Raw genomic sequence first — 23,676 nt, 5'->3', positions numbered from 1 at the left:
CATACAGGCGCTCAAAGTGGAAATACCTGCAAATTCAATGGACTCCTTCAAGTCTGTTATAAAAATTAACAACTACATTAAAAAATTGTTTAGTAGCAAATTGTGAAAAACTGTTTTCTTTGAAGATTAGCAGAGTTAGGTTGCTAGAGGAGAGAGTTCAAAGGTGTTTATGTAATCTATTCCAGTATATTCTAACAGTGCTAAAATGGGATTACTCAGAATCACTAGCACTGAAAACTAAAACCAACTTTGACTGTTGTGCTGTAACAGTACATAGGATACAAAAAGTTCTCTATTAAAAAGAAACAAATCAACAACACTAAAGGCAAATCATAAAGAAAAAGAATGAGAAGGGGTGCCTGGGTGGCTCAGTCATTAAGCGTCTGCCTTCGGCTCAGGTCATGATCCTAGGGTCCTGGGATTGAGCCCCGCACTGGGCTCCCTGCTCAGCGGGAAGCCTGCTTCCCCCTCTCCCACTCCCCCTTCTTGTGTTCCCTCTCTTGCTGTGTCTCTCTTTGTCAAATAAATAAACTCTTTAAAAAAAAAGAAAGAAAAGAAAAAGAATGAGAAGATAAAAAAATTTAACATCCTACATAAAATTAAAAAGCAAATTGATGGGCAAGGGTCTTCTCGACCCACATCGTATATTAAAATTCAACAAATTGACATATATTTACTGAATGCCTGTTATGTGCAAGCACTGTACTAGCCATGGATAAAAGCACAATGAACACACCAAATATGATCCCTACCCTACAGAAGCTTAAAGTTTAGCATTACAAACACTTTAATAAGTATTCTGCTGGAAGATTATGCGTCCAACTGGAATGAAGAACAATGTCTAATTCAGACATGGGACGATCAGAGAAATCCTGGCAGAAGAACAGGAGTTTCCAGTAGACAGATACAGACTAATTCTTAAATTCATATGAGGCCATAAAAAATCTCAGAAATATTTCTGGGGTGGGGAAGAAAGAGAGGGAGGTCCCACTATGATGGTAAGAGCTGAACGTATAATTTAGTTGTTAATGTCTTTACAACTTCATTTGAAACCATAAGCTAATGGGGCCTACGTGTATGTATAAACACACACAAAAAAAGACAGGGGGAGTATACATTAAAATGTAAAATGGATTCTCAGCAGGTGGCAGAGTTATGGGTAAACTGCATCTTCTTTATTTTAGCTTATTTATTCTTTCTTTTCTACAATGAACAATGTACACAATGAGACTTTTTTGTGAAGAAACATGAAAAAAATTACTCATGTATATTCAAAAACAAAAGCTTACAAACCCTTAAATAAAGAAGTCTTAAAAATCACTAAGAAAACACAGTCCTCTAATAAAAAGGAAATGAAACAGTCACTTCATAAAAGGAGAAACATAAACGGCCAATAAACATTTTTAAAAATTCATCCTCATTAGCAATTAAAATTGCATATTAAAATGATAATGAAATCCAAGTTTTCATCCAGCAAATGCCATTTGTTGGTAAGGATGTTAGGAAATAAGTCTTCTTATATACTACTAGCAGGAGTATAATAGTACAATATTTCTGGATGTTAATACACACATGGATACTCTTTGACTCATGATCTCCAACTCTGAAAAAGTATACTAAGGAAATCATAATAGGAGATAATTTATCTCTAAGAATATTCATCACAGGCAGAGAAAAATAGGAAGACAACCTGAAGAGCCAAACAATAGGGAACTGATTAAATAAATTACAGTATATGGTAGAATAGTATGAAATCATTAAAGAGAATAATTTAGAACAGCATTTCCTAACTGGATCACATAGAATTTCTGAGGTTCACACTTTAAAGATGGTAATGGTGTATATTTCAATTTCTAACATTTTAATCAATAAATATAATAATTATTTCAATATTTTTACCTTTAAGCTAATAGAGTTTGAAAGCATTAAAGTGTTTATATAATAAACCATGCATGGTGGTAAGGATCAAATGAGACCCTGACTCAGACATTCAATTAGTTACAGCAAAACCCTATTAGTCACTGTGGAGGTTTTTGATTGCCATAGTTTTAAAAAAATGTCATTATTCATTTATATTAATAAGGGTACCCTGATTTTTTTTAAAAGCAAACCGAAGGAATAATGCACTGAAATATAAGAAGTTGATAAGGGACATAAGTGTCCCTTATCATCACATAAAATACAGTTCTGAATAATTACAGAGATCTCTGGTTTTGGAAAGAGATGGCCTTGGGGCCAAACCCTAGCTCTGCTACTCAGTAGTGTCTCTAGACAAGATACTTAACCTCTCTGAGTTCAGGTTCCTTTATCTGCAAGAAGTTGGAGAGTATTAAGTAGTTTTTGTAGAGAGGTTAGACTAGTGTGTGGTATGGAGGTAGTATGTAATCCTAAGAGTTTGGTCTTTGGAAAACTAAAAATATAAAAAGCTACAGTGATCTGAAACACATTTGTACTAGTTAACTGGCTGTCAGGACCATCCTGTATCTTTTACAATTTTAACATCAACTATTACATGACAATTGTAGGTGAAGACACTACTGAAGGTCCCATAAGCTTTCACTAAACATGGTAATTACTGTGTTGATTTTTTTTTTCCTTTTAAATAGACTTCGTATTTTAGAGTAGTTTTAGGTTCACAACAAAAATGAGCAGAAAGTAGAGTTCCCATATACCTCCTGCCCCAAACAACCACAGCCTCCACTACTATGAACATCTTGCACAAGACTGGTAACATTCGTTGAAAGTGATGAACCTACAGTGATACATTATTATCACTCAAATCCCAGAGTTTACATTAGGGTTCACTCACGGTGTTGTACATTCTATGGTTTTTAATAAAAGTATGACATGTATCCTCCATTATAATATCATACAAAATGGTTTCATTGCCCCCCCCCAAATCCTGTCTCCACTATTGATCTCTCTCTCCTCCCAATTGCTTGTAACCACTGATCTGTAAAGATACAGTCTCTATTATTTTGCCTCTTCCAGAATGTCATATAGTTAAAATCATACATGTAACCTTTTCTAATTGTCATCTTTCACTTAGTAATATGCATTTAAGGTTCCTCCATGTCTTTTCATGACTTGATAGCTCATTTCTTGTAACACTGAATATTATTCCATCATCTACATATAACTCAGTGTATTTATCCATTCACCTACGAAAGAACATCTTGGTGGTTTCCAAGTTTTGGCAATTATGAATAAAGCTACTATAAACATCCATGTGCAGGTTTTGGTGTGGACATAAGCTCTGAACTCATTTAAGGCAAATGCCAAGGGTTTTGCCAGATCATATGTTAAGAGTGTGTTTAGTTTTGTAAGAAACCACCAAACTGTCTTCCAAATTGGTTGAACCATTCTGCAGTCCCACCAGCAATGATAGCATTCCTGTTGCTCCATAACTTTGGTCCCATCTGGTGCTGTCATGGTTCCAATTATGGCCATTCTAATAAGGGTATAGTGGTATCTCATTGTTTTGTTTTGTTTTTAAGTTTGAATATACCTGATGACAAATGATGTGGAGTATCTTTTCAGACGCCTGTTTGTCATCTATATATTTTCTTTGGTGAACGTCTGTTCAGAATTTTTGCCTTTTTTTTTAAATCAAGTTGTTCATTTTCTCATTGTTAGGTTTTAAGAGTTCTACACATATTCTGGATAACATTCCTTATTATATGTATCTTTTACAAATATGCTTTCCCAATCTGTACCTTGTCTTATTCTCTTGACAGTGTCTTTTGCAGAGCATACATTTCTAATTTTAATGAAGTACAACTTAATAATTATTTCTTTCATGGACTATGTATGCCTTTGGTGATCTAAAAAGTCACTGCCATACACAAGGTCATCCAGATTTTCTCCTGTTTTATCTTCTAGGAGTTTTATGGTGTTGTGTTTTCATTTAGGTCTATGATCTACTTCTGAGTTCATTTTGTTGAATTATTTAAGGTCTGTGTCTAAGTCCATTTTTTTTTTTCATGTGGATGTCCACTGGATGTGGAGTTCAGCACCATTTGTTTAAGAGATTATCTTTTCTCCATGGTATTGCTTTTATTCTTTTGTCAAAGATCCCTAGACTCTATTCATGTAGATCTATTTCTGGGCACTCTATTCTGTTCCACGAATCTATTCTTTCATAATTGTCTTAATTACCTACTGTAGCTTTACAGTAAGTCTTAAAGTTGGGTAGAGTTAGTCCTTTGAGTTTGTTCTTTTCCTTAAATACTGTACTGGATTTTCTTCAATATTATGTTGGACTTTTGTCACTTAATAAAAACTTTACAATCGGGGCGCCTGGGTGGCTCAGTCGTTAAGCGTCTGCCTTCGGCTCAGGTCGTGATCCCAGGGTCCTGGGATCGAGCCCCGCATCGGGCTCCCTGCTCGGCGGGAAGCCTGCTTCTCCCTCTCCCACTCCCCCTGCTTGTGTTCCCTCTCTCACTGTGCCTCTCTCTGTCAAATAAATAAATAAAATCTTTAAAAAAAAAAAAAAAACTTTACAATCATTTTCTCAATATCCAAAAAATTACTTGCAATGATTTTGATTGGGATTAAACTCAATGTTATCAATCAAATTGGAAACAACTGACATCTTGACATGAATAGTCTTCCTATCCATAAACATGGAATACCTCTCCATTTATTTAGTTCTTCTTTGATTTGTTTCCTTAGAGTTTTGTAGTTTTCCTCATATAGATGGTATATACATTTTGTCAGATTCATACCTAAGTATTTCATTTTTTTTTAAGTAGTCTCCACGCCTAACATGGGGCTTAAACTCATGACCCTGAGATCAAGAATCACATGCTCTACCCACTGAGCCAGCCAGGCACCCCAGTATTTCATTTTTTGAGAGTGCTACTATAAATGATACTGTGTTTTTGTGTATGTGTGTGTGTTTGATTTCAAATTCCCCTTACTCATTGTTGGCACATAAGAAAATGACTGACTTTTGTACATTAACCTTGCATGCAGCAACTTTGCTATAATCATTTAGTACCAGAAGATTTTTTTGTGGATTCTTTACATAGATGATTATGTCATCTACAAATTTTCTTTCCTCCTTTCCAATCTGAGTATCTTTCTTTTTATTGTCTTACCCAGTGAGGATGGATGTCCAGTATGGAGGAAGACTAAGAAAAGGAAGGCTGAGAGGGAATATCCTTGTTTTGTTCCTGATCTGTGGGAAAACTTCAAGTTTGTCACTATAAAGAATGATGTTAGCTGTAGGTTTTTTTTGTAAATGTTCTTTATCGAGTTGAGGAAGTTTCTTTCTATTCCTAATTTGTTGAGAGTTTTATCATGAATAGGTGCTGGACTACATCAAATGCTTCTTCAGAACTGATTGATACAACATGTTTTTTGTTTTTTTTTTTTTTACTCTGTTGATATGCCGGATTACATTAATTGACTTCTAAATGTTAAACCAGCCTTGCATACTTGGGATAAACCCCACTTAATTCATTGTGTATAGCTTTCTATATTGGATTCAATTTGCTAATATTTTGATTAGGGTTTTTGCACCTATGTTCATGAGAGATGTTGGTCTGTAGTTTTTCTTATAATAGCTTTTCTTTTAGTGTTAGGATAATGCTAGCTGCATAAAATGAGTTAGGAAGTATTCCCTCTGCTTCTATAATCTGAAAGAGACTGTAGGGAATGGTATAATCTCTTCCTTAAAAGTTTCATAGAGTTCACCAGTGAACCCATCCAGGCTGATACTTTCTGTTTTGGGAGGTTATTAATTACGGATTCAGTTTCTTTAATAGATACAGGCCTATGATTGTATGTTTCTTCTTGGGTCAGTTTTGGCAGATTGTGTCTTTTAAGAAATTGGTCCATTTCATCTAGGTTATCAAATTTGTGGGCATAGAATTATTCACAATATTCCTTTATTACCTTTTTAATGTCCATGTCTATAGTGATACACTCTCATTTCGGATCTTAGAAATTTATGCCAGCTATCCTTTTTTCTTACTTAGCCTAGCTAAAGGCTTATCGGTTTTATCTATCTTTTCAAAGAACCAGCTTTTGGTTTGTTCATTTTCTCTACTGATTTCCTATTTTCAATTCCACTGATATCTACTTTAACTTTTATTATTTCTTTTCTTCTGCTTACTTTAATTGGCTCCTCTTTTTCTAGTTTCCTAAGGTCAAAACTTAGATGACTGATTTTAGATTTCTTCATTTTTAATATATGCATTCAGTGCTATAAATTTCCCTCTAGCACTGTTTTTGCTGCATCTTTCAAACTTTGATAAGTTGTATTTTCATTTTAAATTTCTCTTCAGATTTCTTCCTTGACTTACGTGTTACTTAGAAGTGTGTTATTTAATCTCTATACATTTGGGGATTTTCTAGCTATCTTTCTGTTATCAATTTCTAGTTTAATTCCATTGTGGTCTGAGAACAGATATTCTATGATTTCTACCATTTTAAACTTGTCAATCAAGTATTGTTTTACGACCAGGAATGTGGTCTAATTTGGTGAATGTTCCATGTGAGCTTGAGAAGAATATATTTTCTGCTTTTGCTGGATGAAGAAGTCTATAGATGTCCAGCTATGTCCAATTATGTTGACTGATGGTGCTGTTGAGTTCCACTATGTCCTCAGTGATTTTCTGCTAGCTGGATCTGTCCATTTCTGATACAGAGGTGTTGAAGTCTTCAACTGTAATAGTAGTTATTTCTCCTTCGCCTTGTAGTTTTACTACTTTTTGCCTTATGTATTTTGATGCTCCATTGTTAGGCACATACACTCTATAAATCATTATATTTTCTTGGAGAATGACCCCTTTATCACTATTCCTGATAATCTGCCTTGCCCTGAAGTCTGTCCTGTCTGAAATTATTATAGCTACTCCCACTTTCCTTTGGTAGTGTGAACATGGTATATCTTTCTCTAACCCTCTCACTTTTAATCTGTATGTGTCTTTCACATTTAAAGTGAAGTTTCTTATAGATAACAAATGGTTGGTTCTTCTTTTTTTATCAACTCTGACAATCTCTGTCTCTTAATTGGTGAATCTGGAGCACTCATGTTTATGATTATTGATAAAGCTGGATACCTACCATATTTGTTTACTGTTTTCTATTCATTGCCCTTGTTTTCTTTCCTATTTTTTCTCCCATTCTTTTTCTGCCCTTTGTGGCTTTAATTGAGCATTTCATATGATTCCATTTTCTTTCCTTTTTTAGCATATCAATTATACTTTTTTTCCCCACTTTTCTTATTGGTTGTCCTAGGGTTTGCAATATACATTTACAACTAATCCAAGTCCACTTTCAAATAATACTATACTGCTTCTCAGGCAGTACAAGTACTTTATAATAGCAAAATATTCCTAATTCATTTCTCCTATCCCTTGTAGCATTGCTCTTATTCATTTCACTTACACATAAGTATAAGCATACACATACACACACATATACACACACATAAGCATACATAATTGAATACATTGTCACTTTTATTTATTTTTTTTTAAAGATTTTATTTATTTATTTGAGACAGAGAGAATGAGAGACAGAGAGCATGAGAGGGAGGAGGGTCAGAGGGAGAAGCAGACTTCCTGCCGAGCAGGGAGCCCGATTCGGGACTCGATCCCAGGACTCCAGGATCATGACCTGAGCCGAAGGCAGTCGCTTAACCAACTGAGCCACGCAGGCGCCCCTGTCACTATTATTTTAAACAGACTATTTGTTTCTCTTTCTTCTTCTCCTGGTATTCCCATTACATGTATGTTATGCCTTTTGCAGTTATCCCGCAGTTCTTGGATGTTCCGTATTTTTTTAGTCTTGATTCTCTTTGCTTTTTAGTTTCGGAAGTTTCTACTGATATATCCTCAAGCTGAGAGATTCTTTCCTCAGCCCTGTCCAGCCTATCAATGAGCCAATCAAAAGCATTCTTCATCTCCATTATAGTATTTTTTATCTCTAGCATTTTTTAAATTCGTTTTAGAAATTCCATCTCTATGCTTATATTACCCATCTGTTCTTGCATGTTGTCTACTTTTTCTGTCACAGTACACAGCATATTAATCATAACTATTTTAAATTCATGGTCTGATAATTCCAAAATCCCTCCATATCTGAGTCTGGTTCTGATTCTTGCTGTCTCTTCAAACTGTTGTTGTGGGGGTTCTTTGGTTTTTTGCTTGTTTGTTTTACCATTTAGCATACCTTCTAGTTTTTTTGTTGAAAATTGTATGTGATGTACTAGGTAAAAGGAACTCCAATAAACAGGCCTTTAGTAATGTGGTAAGATAGATGTTGGAGGAAGGAAAGACTTCTACGGCCCTATGATTATGTCTCAGTCATTCAGTAAGCCTGTGGCCATGGGCTGTGAACTTCACAAGTTCCTATGGGATTTTCTCCAGCTTTAGGTAGAACTAAATGGTTGCAGGGGACTGGAGTTGGGTATTTCTCTTTCCTCCCACTGGAAGGTCAAAGGAGGATTAGAGTTGGTATTCCCTTTCCCTACACCCAAGGCTAAAGCTGTCCAGAACTCGGTATTTCCCTTCCCCAAAGCCAATGATAAAACCTCATTGGTTAGGCTCTGGTAAAATCATTTCTCTTGAAGACAAGCCTTGTTAAGAATAGAATGCTCTACGAAATAAGTCAATCAGAGAAAGACATGTATCATATGACCTCACTGATATGAGGAATTCTTAATCTCAGGAAACAAACTGAGGGTTGCTAGAGTGGTGGGGGGTGGGAGGAATGGGGTGGCTGGGTGATAGACACTGGGGAGGGTATGTGCTATGGTGAGCGCTGTGAATTGTGCAAGACTGTTGAATCACAAATCTGTACCTCTGAAACAAATAATACATTATATGTAAAAAAAAAAAAAAAGAAGAAAAAGATAGCAGGAGGGGAAGAATGAAGGGGGGGAATCGGAGGGGGAGATGAACCAAGAGAGACGATGGACTCTTAAAAACAAACTGAGGGTTCTAGAGGGGAGCAGGGTGGGAGGATGGGTTAGCCCGGTGATGGGTATTAAAGAGGGCACGTTCTGCATGGAGCACTGGGTGTTATATGCAAACAATGAATCATGGAACACTACATCAAAAACGAATGATGTATGGTGATTAACATAAAATAATTTTTAAAAATTAAATTAAAAAAAAAGAATAGAATGCTCTAGTATATTTCAAAATGGCTACTTTCCCCCTCTCTCAATGAAAGCCTGAGGGTATTTTTCTCCAATACTCACTGTGAGAACCTGGTAGAGCTCCAAAAGGTAAAACTCACAAAAATATGGGGGCAACCCCTGGAACTTTTAACTCTCAGACTTGTCCCATCGAGCCTCCAGCAATTTGTCAATTACAGTCTCGTTTTCTACCCAGGCACTAGTTTCCATGTAGGTGTCTGCTCTAGTAAGCAGTGATTCTCTGTATCTGTATGTCTGTCTCTCCAATTTGGGGGCAACCATTTGCCCTATGACTTCACTTCTCTGATGGATCTAAGAAGAGTTGTCGATTTTTCAGTTTGTTCAGCTTTTTACTTCTTGTTAGGATGGAGTGGAGCCTTCCAAACTCTTTCCATGCCAGACCAGAAACCAGAAGGTATTACATTGATTTTTAAATGTATTGTTTTTCCTAAGTAGGCTCCATTCCCAGCATGGAGCCCAGTGCAGGGCTTGAATTCACCACTCTGAGATCAAGACCTGAGCTGAGATCAAAAGTCGGATGCTTAACCAACTGAGCCACTCAGATGCCCCAATTCTTAAATGTATTTTTAAGTTATTTATAAACATAGGATTTTGGCACCAAAATTATTAGTAGCATGTTACACACAAAACCACAGTAACAGACTACTTCATTTTAAATATATCTAAATCTATAGTACTGCTGAACAGAAAATAATATATTGAAACTATGGTTGTATTTATTTGCAGGTTCTAATTTGAGAATTTTTACTGTAAAGTACTATTTTACAATACACATATATTTAAACTAAATACTAACAATATAGTAGTAGGATGTATTGTTTTCTTATATATATGACAAGTTAATTATATATTTATTATAAAGTAACATTCACAGGGATGATTTTTTAAAGATTACAACAGAATAAAATTTTTCAAAAAATATGGAACCATGTTAAATCAGCTCACTTTCACTGTAATATGTAATCAATAAATTGTAGCATATCCATATCTTACTATTAATTTCATTTATATGTCTTTGTCCTATACTACTTCAATTCTTAAATAGAATCAACTATGGGAGGGGCACCTGGGTGGCTCAGTCGGTTAAGCGTCTGCCTTCGGCTCAGGTCATGATCCCAGGGTCCTGAGATCAAGTCCCGTATCAGGCTCCCTGCTCAGCAGGGAGGCTGCTTCTCCCTCTCCCTCTGCCTGCCACTCCCCCTGCTTGTGCGCTGTCAAATAAATAAAATCTTTTAAAAAAAATGAACTATGGGAAATGAAGGAAGAGAAATATTAGTTTTGTCATTTTGAAAATGGTATATATATGGAATCATACAATATATAAGTATTTGAGAGTGGTTTTTTTTTCACTCAGGATAATGACCTTCATTCAATCATCCCAGCAGATGCATGTTTCAACAGTTCATTCCTTTTTATTAATGAGTAATATCACATGGTATTAATGTACCACAGTTTAACTGTTCACTTATTGTAAGATATTTTGGTTGCTTCCACATTGGGGCTATTACAAAGAAAGTTTTCTAACAGGTGTATAGTGATATCTCTGTGATCTTATTTTGCATTTCTCTAATGACTAGTGATGCTGAACATCTTTTCATGTGCTAATTTGCCATAATTTCATTTGGTGAAATGGTTTTTCATATCCTTTGGTAATTTTCTAGTTGGATTGTTTGGGTTTTAATGTTGAGTTCCAAGAATTCTATATAAATTCTAAATGAGTTTTTTGTAATATATGTAATTTGCAAATAATTTCTCCCAGTCTGTAGCTTTTCAGCCTTTTAATAGGCTTCTTGCAGACCAAAAGTTTTTAATCTTGATAGTCTGTCAACTTCTCCTTTTACAGATCATGCTTACAGCATGATGTCTAAAACTTATATAAACCAAGGCTTAAGTCCTAAAGATTTTCCTGTGTTTACTTCTAAAAGTTTTATGTTTTGCATTTAAATGTGTGATCCATTTTGAGCTAATTTTTGTATAGGTGTGAGATACAGGCCAAAGGTTTGAGGTTTGGGGTTTTTGTTTTGTTTTGTTTTGTCTGGCAACGGATATCCAATTGCTTCCGCACTGTTAAAAAGACTATCCTTCCTACATTGAACTGCTTTTGCACCTTTGTCAAAAGTCAGCTGGCCATACATTCTCTATTCTGTCCCACTGATTTATGTGTCTCTCTATACACCAATACAACACAGTCTTGACTATTGTAGCTATGCAACTCCTGAAATCAAGTGATTATACCCACTTTGTTCTTTTTACAAAATTGTTTCAGCTATTATAGTTCTTCCCATATAAATTTTTTAATAATCTCACCTACACCAACACACACACACACAAAAACTTCCCTGAGAATCTGATAGGAATTGTGTTAAAATTGTTTATCAATTATGACTATAAAGGGTACCATATTTTTAATTCCAGTTTCTATGTATTCACTGTTAGTATGCAGAAATATATTTTTGTATGCTGATTTTATATCTTGCAACCTTGTTGAATTCACTTACTAGTTCTGATTTTTTGGTAGATTCCAATGGTTTTATATGTGTAAACCATTATGTCATTTTCAAATACAGTTGTATTTCTTCCTTTCCAATCCATATGCCTTTTATTTCCTTATCTTCTTGAATAGCACTTTCTAGAACTTCTGATACTATGTTTAACAGAAGTGCTAAGAATCTGCCTTGTTCCTGATCTTCAGGGGTAAAGCATCCAGTCATTCACCATGAAGTATGCCATTAGCTGTAAGTTTTCTGTAGCTATTCTTTACCAAGTTGAAGAAGTTCCCCTCTATTCCTAGTTTTTAGAGAGATTTCTTTTTTCATGAACTGGTGTTGAGTTTTTTAAATACTTTCTGCATCAATTGCTACGATCATGTGATTTTTCTTCTTTATCCTGTTACTGTAGTTGGATTACACTGATTTTCTTTTTTTTATTTCAATTCAATTAGCCAACATATAGTACATCATTAGTTTCAGATGCAGTGTTCAGTAATTCATCAGTTGCATATAACATCTAGTGCTCATCACATCACGTGCCCTCCTTAATGCCCACAATGATTGATTTTCAAACACTATACCAACTTTGCATTCCTGGAATCAACCCTACTTGGTCACAGCACATAATTCCTTTTAGATACTGCTGATTTCTATTTGCTAATATTTTGAGGATTTTTGTATCTACATTCATGAGAAATACTGACCTGTAATTTTTTTTTTTTTTTGTACTATCTGATTTTGTTATTAGGACAATACTGACCTAATAAAATGAACTGGGAACTATTTCATCTTCTATTTTCTGGAAAAGAATATGCAGAATTGGTGTTAATTCTTTAAAAATTTCATAAAATTCCCCAGTAAAACCATTTGAGCCTCAATATTTCATTTTAGGAATATTTTAATTGTAAATACAGTACCCGTAATAATAATAATAACCCCTTCATAGGGCTATTCAAATTATCCACTTCATACTGGATGATAGTCTACACTCTTCTACAAATTGGTCCATTTCATCTAAATCACCAAATTCATATGTATAGGGTTGTCTGTACTATTCCTTTGTTATCTTTTTGATATCTGCAATACTACCCTATTTTATTACTGACAAAGTAATTTGTGTCTTTTCATTTATTTTTCTGTCAGTCTTGCTAGAGGTTTATCAATTTTACTTATCTTTGCAAAGAACCAACTTTGTGTTTCACTGATTTTTCTCTATGGTTTTTATTTGCAATTTCACTGATCACTACTCTTACCTTTATTTCCTTCTGCTTGCTTAAGGTTTGTTTTGCTCTTTTTCAGTTTCTTGGAGTGGGAGCTTAGAGTTTTTATTGATTTGGGACTTTTCTTCTTTTCTAACGCAAGCATTTAGTGCTATAAAAATTTCTGTCAGCATGCTTTGGCTGTGTCCTATCAATTTTTAATTTCCCATCAATTTTGATATGTTCTTTTGTATTCATTCAACTATATATTCAACAAACTGATGTCTGGTATATACATATCTAGGACTGTGTGTTCTTGGTGGATTGACTCTTATCATCATATAATGTTCCTCTCTGGCTCTTAACATTTTCTTTACTCTGGAGCCTCCTTTATGTTTTCTGTTTGTTCTCTGTTTTTTGTGTTTTCTTTTGCCTGCCCCACTGTGGGTTACTTTAACATTTTTTAGAATTCCATTTTCTTTATCTATAGTGTTTTTTTAGTATATCCCTTTATCTCTTTTTATAGCTTTTTCAGTGTTTGCTCTAGTTATTATATTTACATAAGACCACCATCTCCTGGTGTCATCATTTTACCAATTCAAATGAAGTGTAGAAAACGTATCTCTCTTTATATCCTTTTACAACTCCCTCATTTATAACATAATTGTCTTAAATATTTTCTCTACATACATTTAGAAATAGGTCAGTTACAATTTTTTTTTTAAGATTTTTTATTTATTTATTTGAGAGAGAGAGAATGAGAGATAGAGAGCACGAGAGGGAAGAGGGTCAGAAGGAGAAGCAGACTCCCTGCTGAGCAGGGAGCCTGATGTGGGACTCGATCCCGGGACTCAAGGATCATGACCTGAGCCGAAGGCAGTCGCTTAACCAACTGAGCCACCCAGGCACCCAGTTATAATTTTTGTTCAACCATAAAACATAATTTAGAACACTCAGGAGGAAAAAAAGTATTTACTCGTATTTTACCCTTTTCATTGTTCATTCTTCCTTCCGAATGTTCTAAGATTCCTACTTTCAATATTTCCTTTGGGTTTAGAGAACTTACTTCAGCTATTCTTTTAGGATAAATTAACTAGTGGCAAATTCTCATAGTGTTCATTCATCTGAGAATGGCTTGATTTCCCTTTCATTTCTGAAGAATATTTTCACAGGATATAGAATTCTGGGTTGACACAATTCTTTTCTTTCAGGACTTAAAAAATGGTGTGCCACTTTTTATGGATTCAATGGTTTGTGATGAGAAGTCCACTGTCATTCAAACTGTTTTTCTTCTATAGGTAAAGCGTTGTTTCCCTTGTATCGCTTTCAAATTTTTTTCTTTGTCTCATTTTTAAGAAATTTGACTATGAGATGCCTTGCCATGGACTGCTTTGGATTTACTCTTTTTTGGATTCAGCTTCTTGAATCTGTAGGTTTATGTCTGGCCATTATCTCTTCAAATACTTTTCAGCTTCACTCTCCTTCTCCTCTTCATCTAGGACCCTAATGACACCCAAGTTAGAACTTCTGATTTAGTCTCATAGGTTCCTGTCTCTGTTTACTTTTTCCCCCATTTTATTTTCTCTTTAGATTGGGTAATTTCTATTGTCCTATCTTCAAATTCACTATTTCCTCTGTCTTATCATTCCATTGTTGAGCCCACTGAGGTTTGTTTTTGCCTCTCTCTCTTATTGTATTTTTCAGTTCTACAGCTTCCATTTGGTTTTTCTTTATATCTTCTATTTCTTTGTTGAGACTTTCTATTTTTTGTTTGTTTCATACGTGTAATTGCTCACTGAAACATTTTTATGATGGCTGTTTTAAACCTTGACAGATAGCTTTAACATCTGTGTCATCTCAGTGTTGGTATCAGTTGATTATCTTTTCTCAATGATGTTCTTTTTTTTTTTTTAAGATTTTATTTATTTATTTGAGAGAGAGTGAGGGAGAGAGAGAGAGCATGAGCTGGGGGAGATGGAGAGGGAGAAGCAGACTCCCTGCTGAGCAGGGAGCCTGATGTGGGGCTCAATCCCAGGACCCTGAGATCATGACCTGAGCCAAAGGCAGATGCTTAACTGACTAAGCCACAGAGGTGCCCCAATTCTCAATGATTTTCTACAGAAACCTGGATATTTTGGGTATTATAAGACACTGCATCTTGTAAAAAAATTTTATTTCAGCATTCCTTCTCTGACATGATTCTGATGGAGGAAAGAGATAATTAGTCTGCTTCTCCCAGGTAGAGGTGCAAGTTCAGGTTCCCCTTTTGGCCTTCAGTGATATCTGGGGGAGGAAAATGGGACTCCTAGTTAACTGCTGGGTAGAAGTAGAGGAGTTCAGGCCTCTGCTGATACCACCCTGGCTGTGAAGAACAGAGGTGCTTCATTACTGCTCCTCATGGAGCCTTCACTTTACACCATGTGGGAGGTGGCTTCATTACCACTGGGTAGTGGTGAAATCCTAAATCTCTAGCAGGCCTCCTCTAACACTACCTCAGTGGGGAAAGGATGGGGAGCCTCTTTACCACCAGCTGGGGCTAAAAGTCCAGGCTCCCAAGTAGTCACAACTGATATGTGTCATTTCTGCCCAGTGGGGATATAAGTTCCAGATCCCCCCACTTGGCCATTTCTGACACCATCCTAATAAAAGGGATGCAGCACCTCATTGCAGTCTTGCAAGGATGAAAGTATAGGTACCTCACATGGCCTTTGCTATTGTAGTGCAGTAGTGCCAAAGTTTTTCTATGGTGTTGGCTGGAGTAGGGTGGTTATTGTCTAAGTTTTCTGTCTAACTAAGCTGCCCATTTCATAGTCCTTTGGCTAGAAAGAGCAGGTTTTTGTTAAGTTTGCTTTTTGTCTATTCCTGTTAGCTTTGCTGAGTTGCTCATTTCTCCAACATCCAGTCTGTGAGGAAAAGAAAGTACAGGGAATTTACCACTACACAGTCATTGGATCCCAATGTCATTAGCCAGTCTTCCTTCTACTCTCTAGTTTCCAGTCTTCCTATTGTTTGTTTTCTGTATAACATCCAGAGTTTTAGTTATACTTAGCAGAAAAAAACATGGAAAAGGATCTCTTTCTATAAGCAATTCCATCTTTCTACAAGCAAAAGTGCAACACTTGTAATTTGATATCATAAGTAATATTTTTGCCACACTGTTTAAATAGAGGTCAAATTCCTCTTAATCCAGGGGCGCCGGGGTGGCTCAGTCGTTAAGCGTCTGCCTTCGGCTCAGGTCATGATCCCAGAGTCCTGGGATCGAGCCCCGCATCGGGCTCCCTGCTCAGTGGGGAGTCTCCTTCTCCCTCTCCCACTCCCCCTGCTTGTGTTCCTGCTCTGGCTATCTCTCTCTCTCTGTCAAATAAATAAATAAATAAATAAATCTTTCAAATTCCTCTTAATCCAGTTCAACCCAATGTTCTCTCAATGAGCAAATACCCAAATATTGATGCTTCTGTGTTCCCAATAAGGACACTTTATCTATATATCATCGTAGAAAACATTATTTAGGAAACTTAAAAAATAAGTACTTACTTTGTACCTTTTTTGAGAGAGAGAGAGTATGTGAGTGGGGGACAGGCGGGGCAGAGGGAGAGGGAGAGAGAGAATCCCAAGCAGGCTCCATGCCCGGCACAGCCCGATGGGGGGTCGATCATGATGTGAACTGAAATGAGTCAAAAGCTTAACCGACTGAGCCACCCAGGCACCCCTGTACTTATTATTATTATTTTTTAAAGACTTTATTTGTTTATTTGACAGAGAGAGACATAGCGAGAGAGGGACACAAGCACGGGGAGTGGGAGAGGGAGAAGCAGGCTCCCCACCGAGCAGGGAGTCCGATGTGGGACTTGATCCCAGGACCCCGGGATCATGACCTGAGCCAAAGGCAGACGCTTAATGACTGAGCCACCCAGGTGCCCTGTACTTATTTTTTAAGGTTCTCTCAACATCTACTCAATTTGAACAATCTACATAAATTTTCTAAAAAACATTTTAGCTAAAATTACATTTTTCCAATAGCAAGTCAAACTAAGAATTCTGCCTGCCAAGCTTGAGATAAAGTTGAAAAGATATCTTGATTACAAAATGCCAAGGCATTTGATGTAATAGTGATTAGTTTTACAAAGTATGTGGCATCTCTTATAACAATGATTTATCAAGCATCCTACTGAAGTTGTTTTTTAAGGAGTGAGAATGAATTTGAGCAATCCATTATCTTCACTGACTGACCCTGCAAACACTAGACACATACCCACATGCAGGAGGACTCTGGATACATACAACCCGGAAGAGTTAACTGGACATGAAGGGAACATATCTTGGTATTATTACTCTGCTGTTCAAGTCAGCGTCTTCCAAGCCTTTTTTTTTTTTTTTAACTCTTTTTTAAACACACAGGAAGTTGCAAAAATAGTAGAGTCCCATGTACCAGCTTCTCCCAATGGTGATATCTTATATAGCTATAGCACAATATCAAGACCAGGAAACTGCCATTAGTACATAACTATTTATTAGATTATAGACATCTTTATCCTTTCTGTAGGTAAGTTATACAATATTGAACTTTCTCAGAAACTCTCCCTGCATTTGGGCATTCTATTACCAGTCAAATGACCAATCCAGACTTCTAACTCAACTGCAAATTACCTATATATAAACAGTCCTTATACACACAATCATATACACACCCTATATATACATACCTCATGCACACATGCACAAACTTAGGTAGAAACAATAGCAATCCATCCTTCTCATCAAAGTACTGGTTTTCTAATTTCTACTTTTCCTTGCTATTACTACATGAAGACTATGTGTAAGTGAATGTGAGGGATAACAGAAATCTTTAGAAGTTACCTAATGTAAAAGCCCATCCAGCGCTTGAATTCTTTCTACAACATCCCCACCAATGACCCCTCAGCCTTCAATATCTCTAACGACAAAAAACAAGTAAGTATGATGGAATCCAGTCTGCCTTTGGTCAATCCTAATTCTTAAAAGGTATCTTTAAACATTAGCTAAACTTGAAAACTTGTACTCATTTAGTTCTGGTTGTATCCTTTGGGGATATTAAGAAGCAAATCTTATCCTTCACTACCTTTTTTCCAGGAAAGCCATACATCCTGGTTTGCCTAAGGTGATCATAGTTTGTATCTTTTGATGTGGGCATAATATCCCCTTTTATCCTAAAGATTTGCACAAAACATCATGTAATCACGTTATCCTGGGTAGCCCTCAAAAATATGAAGTACACACGTTTTTATCAGGTAAACCATACTTCATTTTTTCAGCTATTCTTTGTATATGATTTTGAGGGCCCCTTCACTAGCCTTATTATTCTTGCTTCTAAATGTACACCAGCTGGGCGCCTGGGTGGCTCAGTTGGTTAAGCGACTGCCTTCGGCTCAGGTCATGATCCTGGAGTCCCTGGATCGAGTCCCACGTCGGGCTCCCTGCTCGGCAGGGAGTCTGCTTCTCCCTCTGACCCTCCCCCCTCTCATGTGCTCTCTCTCATTCTCTCTCTCTCAAATAAATAAATAAAATCTTTAAATAAATAAATAAATAAATAAATAAAAATAAAATAAAATAAAATAAAAAATAAATAAATGTACACCAGCTTATTTATATTCCAAGAGCCCTAATGCTTAAATTCCTTGTTGCATATATATGTTAATGAAGGATTTTGTTATCCCAGTTGAAGAAGAAAAAGTCATTTATTTCCCTTTGAATACTAGACCAAGATACAACAATGGAATTATTATTTCTCTGGGTGTCTTGAGCAATGGTACTAGGGAACAGTCTCACATTATACCAGTAGGTGTCACTCTATATATGATATATTTAAAATTATTCAAGTTTCAATTTATTCCTTCAACAAATATTTATCAAGCACCCATTATGTGTCAAGCATGATTCTAGGCACTGAGAATACAGAGAACAAGAAAGACAAGATCTTGTTCTCATGGAGCTTACGGTCTAGATATTGATGAACAGATTTGATTTACTTTCTATTTAAAAGTCTGTAAAATACTATTCCTAGGGACATTTTATTTTCCTAAGTTTACAGACAATAACATTCAAAATAACTCATAAAGAACAAATACTGCAATGAAAGAGAATCAGAGAAACTGTGGTCTGTACAGGCTTAGATTAATATATCCTGTGTATCTGCTAGCCATTTCAATGTATTCAACACTGTTCTTCCAAAGTTCCAGTTTCTGAAACCCAAATGGAAAAGAATTTATCTTAAAATAATTCAAATTTTTAAAAATCTAGTAATTTTTTTATAAAGAGTGACTCTGTTGTAAATTTTAAAAGATTATTTGCAAAGCTTATTAATTCCCAAATACATATTCCTTATCTCTACTTAGAAAGTTAAATGTCACCTTCTCAACACCTTCTCAGCATATTTCCCAGGTTAACAGAATAAAGACAGTGGCAAATTGTGCCTCAACACAGAATTTAAGAATTCCTCCACTGCTGAAAGTGCTTGTTTGGATAAACCTGTGAGACTCATAGATATTACCAGGACTTCAAGATGACTTACTCATGATTAGAGCATATCAATGAAAGGTCATGCTTTATCAAAATAAATACATCAAAGAGAGGGAACAGACACTGTACATCAAAAAAGTGTATTTGCTCATACAGAAATCCAAGAACCTGGGAACTAGTCAGTTCCTATTCTGCTTCCCTGTACTCTCAAATAGAATGTTCTCCAAACTGGAAAAGCTAGGAAAAACATGGTTAAAGAAATGTTTCAGGCTGAAAAGTACTACTGCTTAGAATTCTTTAAGTCAAAATTCAGTTATACGAATTTGAGAAAAATGGTACTTATAAGATTTAATAAGACACTGAGAACTTCATGTAATATCCAACCTAACATTCCCTTCGGAATATCGCAAACCATTAGTTCCTGTCTAACTTGCCTGAGATATACTGTTTATGTTTAGTTTTAGCAACAAATCACATGCATATTTTAGAACATAAGAAGTACTCAATGAACAGTAAATTACGAACGAGCAGTAAGGTGCTTCATAAAAGGTGGTTAATATAAAAAGAAGACCTAAATTTATACCTTAATACTAAATAAAGCATTTTCTTTTACTCTGAAAGGTAAGGTGGTGGTTGATAAATACATTTAAAACATGGTTTACTGTGTATGGTTTTTAAATTACACTTGTAAGCTCTCAGCCAGTACTGTGAATTTTTGGCGTATCTGAGATGTCACCAAATTTGGGGAAACTCAAAAGCAGATATCTCTGTTATCTCTTTATTTTTATTCCACATACAAAAGTATGTGTGTATAAAGGTGTGTGTGGGGGGAGGGGTGTACTAGGAAAAAAAAATGCTTTGGATTCACAAAGATCTAGGTTTGAATTCCAGTACTACCCTAAACTAGCTATGTGACTTCTGGGCAAGTTACTTACCCTGTTCTAACTATCACTTTCCTACCATGATGGGAAAAGCAGGGTTGCGGGAAGGACTAAACAAGTTGTTTTATATGATATGCTTAATAGATGGCCTGATACATAGTAGGTACTCAGTAAATGGTAGTTCTTAGGAGAGTGCCATTTTTCTATTTGATCATTAGATTGACTATACCACTTAATGCTGAAAATTACTAACAAGTCTTTGTAACTAACAAAAAGTGTATCTTTACCCTGCTCAAACAGGTTTATAAAACCAAACCCTTACTCAACTTGAATGCCAACAAATATGCATCTTCTCCTTTAGCTCAAATATATTTTGCATGACCTTACATGAATTGCTTAGATAAAAGCTTTTTCTCTTCTGCTTTTGTTATTTTAAAGTGCAGATGCATTTGAGTCATTTTCTCCTTTTGTTTCATATCCTTAAGATCCAGAGCTTCAAAGACATAATGTCAGCATGCAGTCGATTTATGACTGAACTCTTGAAGAGACACTGAAGAATTACCTTGTCAATCACCCCAAGGACTCTGAAGGCCTTCAGCTCCTCGGCAGGGCTCCTTAGGTTCCAAGGGGGCCTTGAACTTAGTGATCCTGGAGGCTAATGGAAGATATCAAAGATTATACATCAATCAGGGAGGTACTTGAAGGAAGACTGCCTGCTGAAGCAAATGCCAGGCCAAAGGAAACTAAATTTATCATAAGTCAGAGAATGGAAAGATGAAAGGAGGAAGTTTCTGTTTGTCTGTAATGTAAAATAAAAAAAATAATAAAATCAAAAAGAAAGAAAATCAAAAAGAAAAAGCAAGAAAAAAGTTTCAAGTAAATAAATCATGATAACATTGAAAACAAAATTTTAAAAAGAAAAAATAATAAGCTGGTATAGTTTCTAGACCAATAATTCAATTCAAAACTGTACAGCTATAATGAAACTTTGTAACAAATGGAAAACTGAGCCAACCATGAATCACAGCCTTATGTTTACCCCAGATGGCTCAAGAGTAATTCAGAGGTGGAGTACTAAAAAAACAATGTAATTATCAATAAACTTGGGGAAAGAGGCAACACAAGTCATTCTCTCTCGGCGTGAAACTATAGTCCTTTAATGTTACTTCATAAATATATACTATGTATTTTAAGAGGACTGGCAGATCCAAGGTTAACCAGAAGAACTGTCAATAACAGTGAGAAATTAAGAAACTCCATCATATAACCAATAATTGTTACAACTGAGGTTGTTTAAGCCTAGAAAAGAGATGATTTACAGGAGAAAACAATTTTGTTTTAATATTTGAACATGCGTTATGTGAAAAAACTAGGTCTGTTGGCTACAGAAAAGATCAATGAAAACGGGAAAGGATATTTCAGGACCAGATATGATAAAAGAATAATCCTAACTCCCCAGCCCTTGGTCTTAGTTTTTCCCTATCAGTAAAGTATGACTTTAGTCGAAATAAACTCCAAAGACACCTCCATTTGGCATTTACAACCAGAAGGCAATGTTATATTAATCTGTATAGTAAAATGGTAATGCTGCAAAGGATGACAGGAGACACAATGCCTTTAATGTAGCCTCAAAGCAGACTTGTTTGTTGTCAGAAGTCTATCAGAATATATAGGAAACACTATTCTCCCCATGAATGGAAGATAAATAGCCTGGTTAATGAAATGTCATGATTAACAGTTACTGAGATACCACTTTTGATACTTCAAGTCCCTGTGCAGGCCAGTATCACTAGACACGGAGCTCCCTGAGAACAGAAAATACACCTTAGTCATCTTCATACAGCTCCTAGCGTGTCAGTTGGAAGGAGAGAAGAAAAGACAGGAAGGAGGAAGAGAGGAGGAAAACATGAGAAAGAGGTAACACAGATAAATCAGGTGTCATTTACAGCTGGGAAAACTATCATTTGTGAAATTTTCTAACAGCAACAATTCTAATCACTTTCAAATTTCTGTTTGTTTTTAGGTTTAGCAAGCAAGGACTAACTTCGGTGTGCCCCAACTTCTTATTGTATTGTTTGCAGTTATTCTACTCCACAACACATTCTGATAATTAAAAATTCATCTTCCGGGATGCCTGAGTGGCTCAGTCGGTTAAGCGTCTGCCTTCGGCTCAGGTCATGATCCCAGGGTCCTGGGATCGAGTCCCGCATCAGGCTCCCTGTTCTGCAGGGAGCCTGCTTCTCCCTCTGCCTCTGCCTCTCTCTCTCTCTCTGTCTCTCATGAATAAATAAATAAAATCTTTAAAAAAAATAAAAATAAAAAAAAATAAAAATTCATCTTCCCCTATTCTATTATCAAGGAAGAGTAAGAGCTGCTTGTGATTTTTGGTTAAGAGAAGTGTTGAGGAAAAGTTATAGGGGAAAAGAATACCTCAAATGATAATTTATCCATTACATTTATCTTTAAAAATATGGCCAAATGAGTCTAACATCCCTATCTCCTATTTATTTATTTATTTAAATTTTTTTAAGTAGGCCCCAACCCAGCATGGAGCCCAACACAGGGCTTGAACTCATGACCCTGAAATCATGACCTGAGCTGAGATCAATCAAGAGCTGGACACTTAACTGACTGAGCCACCCGGCATGGAGCCTAATGCAGGGCTTGAAATCCCGACCCTGGGATCAAGACCAGAGCTGAGATCAAAAAGTTGGACGCTTAACTGACTGAGCCACCCAGGTGCCCCCTATCTCCCATTTCTACCTTATACCTTCTTACTCACTGATGTCATTGGATCTTTCCGTTTCCAAAATAAGGTTTTGGTTCACTGTAGCAATCTCAACAACAAAGATAGCAAACTGTAAAATCTCTCCTGCACCTTTCAGTGAATACTGATTGCATGCCGACATTATAACTGAAAAGAACAAAAACCATCAAAAAGCAGGATCCCCTAGCTTCAAAAAGTTTATAATTTATTTGGGGAGATAAGCCAAAAACATGAAAAATTAAATGACAACAAAACAGTTTTTAAAAATACAAGACAATAGAGATAAGTCACTAGTTCGTATATGATAAACTGTAGCCTCAGAAACAAGTGGAACTAAAAAGGATTTTAAATGCTATGTTGAAATTAGGTTAGGAAAAGGATATTATATATAGGATTGGAAGGAAACTGGCCTGGTGGGGAAAAAATGTTCACATTGTAGAACAAAGGAAAATAAAATTATGCACTTAGGATCGGCCAGTTTTCACAGGCCTTGAATGCCAGGTCTGGACCATATTCTCCAGAGTTTAGAATACAAGTTTTTGTATGAGAAACAACCCAAAGAAAACAGTGATTTAGTAAGGTTACTTCTGCAAAGATGGGAATGGTGAAATTGTAATGAGGAAAGACCAAAGGCAAAGTGATCATTAAAGTTCTCTTTCCACTTTAACCA

General features: G+C 36.0%; 1 protein-coding gene across 4 annotated transcripts in view; it reads right to left on the bottom strand.

Annotated features, from left to right (window-relative positions):
* RPS6KC1 (ribosomal protein S6 kinase C1) overlaps positions 1-23,676 on the bottom strand; it is a 204,436-nt gene that overhangs the window by 74,053 nt on the left and 106,707 nt on the right. For 3 of the 4 annotated variants that reach the window (XM_044916375.1, XM_044916374.1, XM_044916376.1), the window contains one exon: positions 20,802-20,894. The exons of the other annotated variant lie outside the window; for it this stretch is intronic. In XM_044916375.1, coding sequence (XP_044772310.1) covers positions 20,802-20,894 — 93 coding nt within the window. The remainder of the gene's footprint in view (positions 1-20,801; positions 20,895-23,676) is intronic. 4 annotated transcript variants of the gene reach the window in all.

The sequence above is a fragment of the Neomonachus schauinslandi genome, chromosome 6 (assembly GCF_002201575.2).
Source record: "Neomonachus schauinslandi chromosome 6, ASM220157v2, whole genome shotgun sequence".
In the NCBI taxonomy this organism is placed as follows: domain Eukaryota; kingdom Metazoa; phylum Chordata; class Mammalia; order Carnivora; family Phocidae; genus Neomonachus; species Neomonachus schauinslandi.
This window is presented reverse-complemented; position numbering and strand designations above follow the sequence as displayed.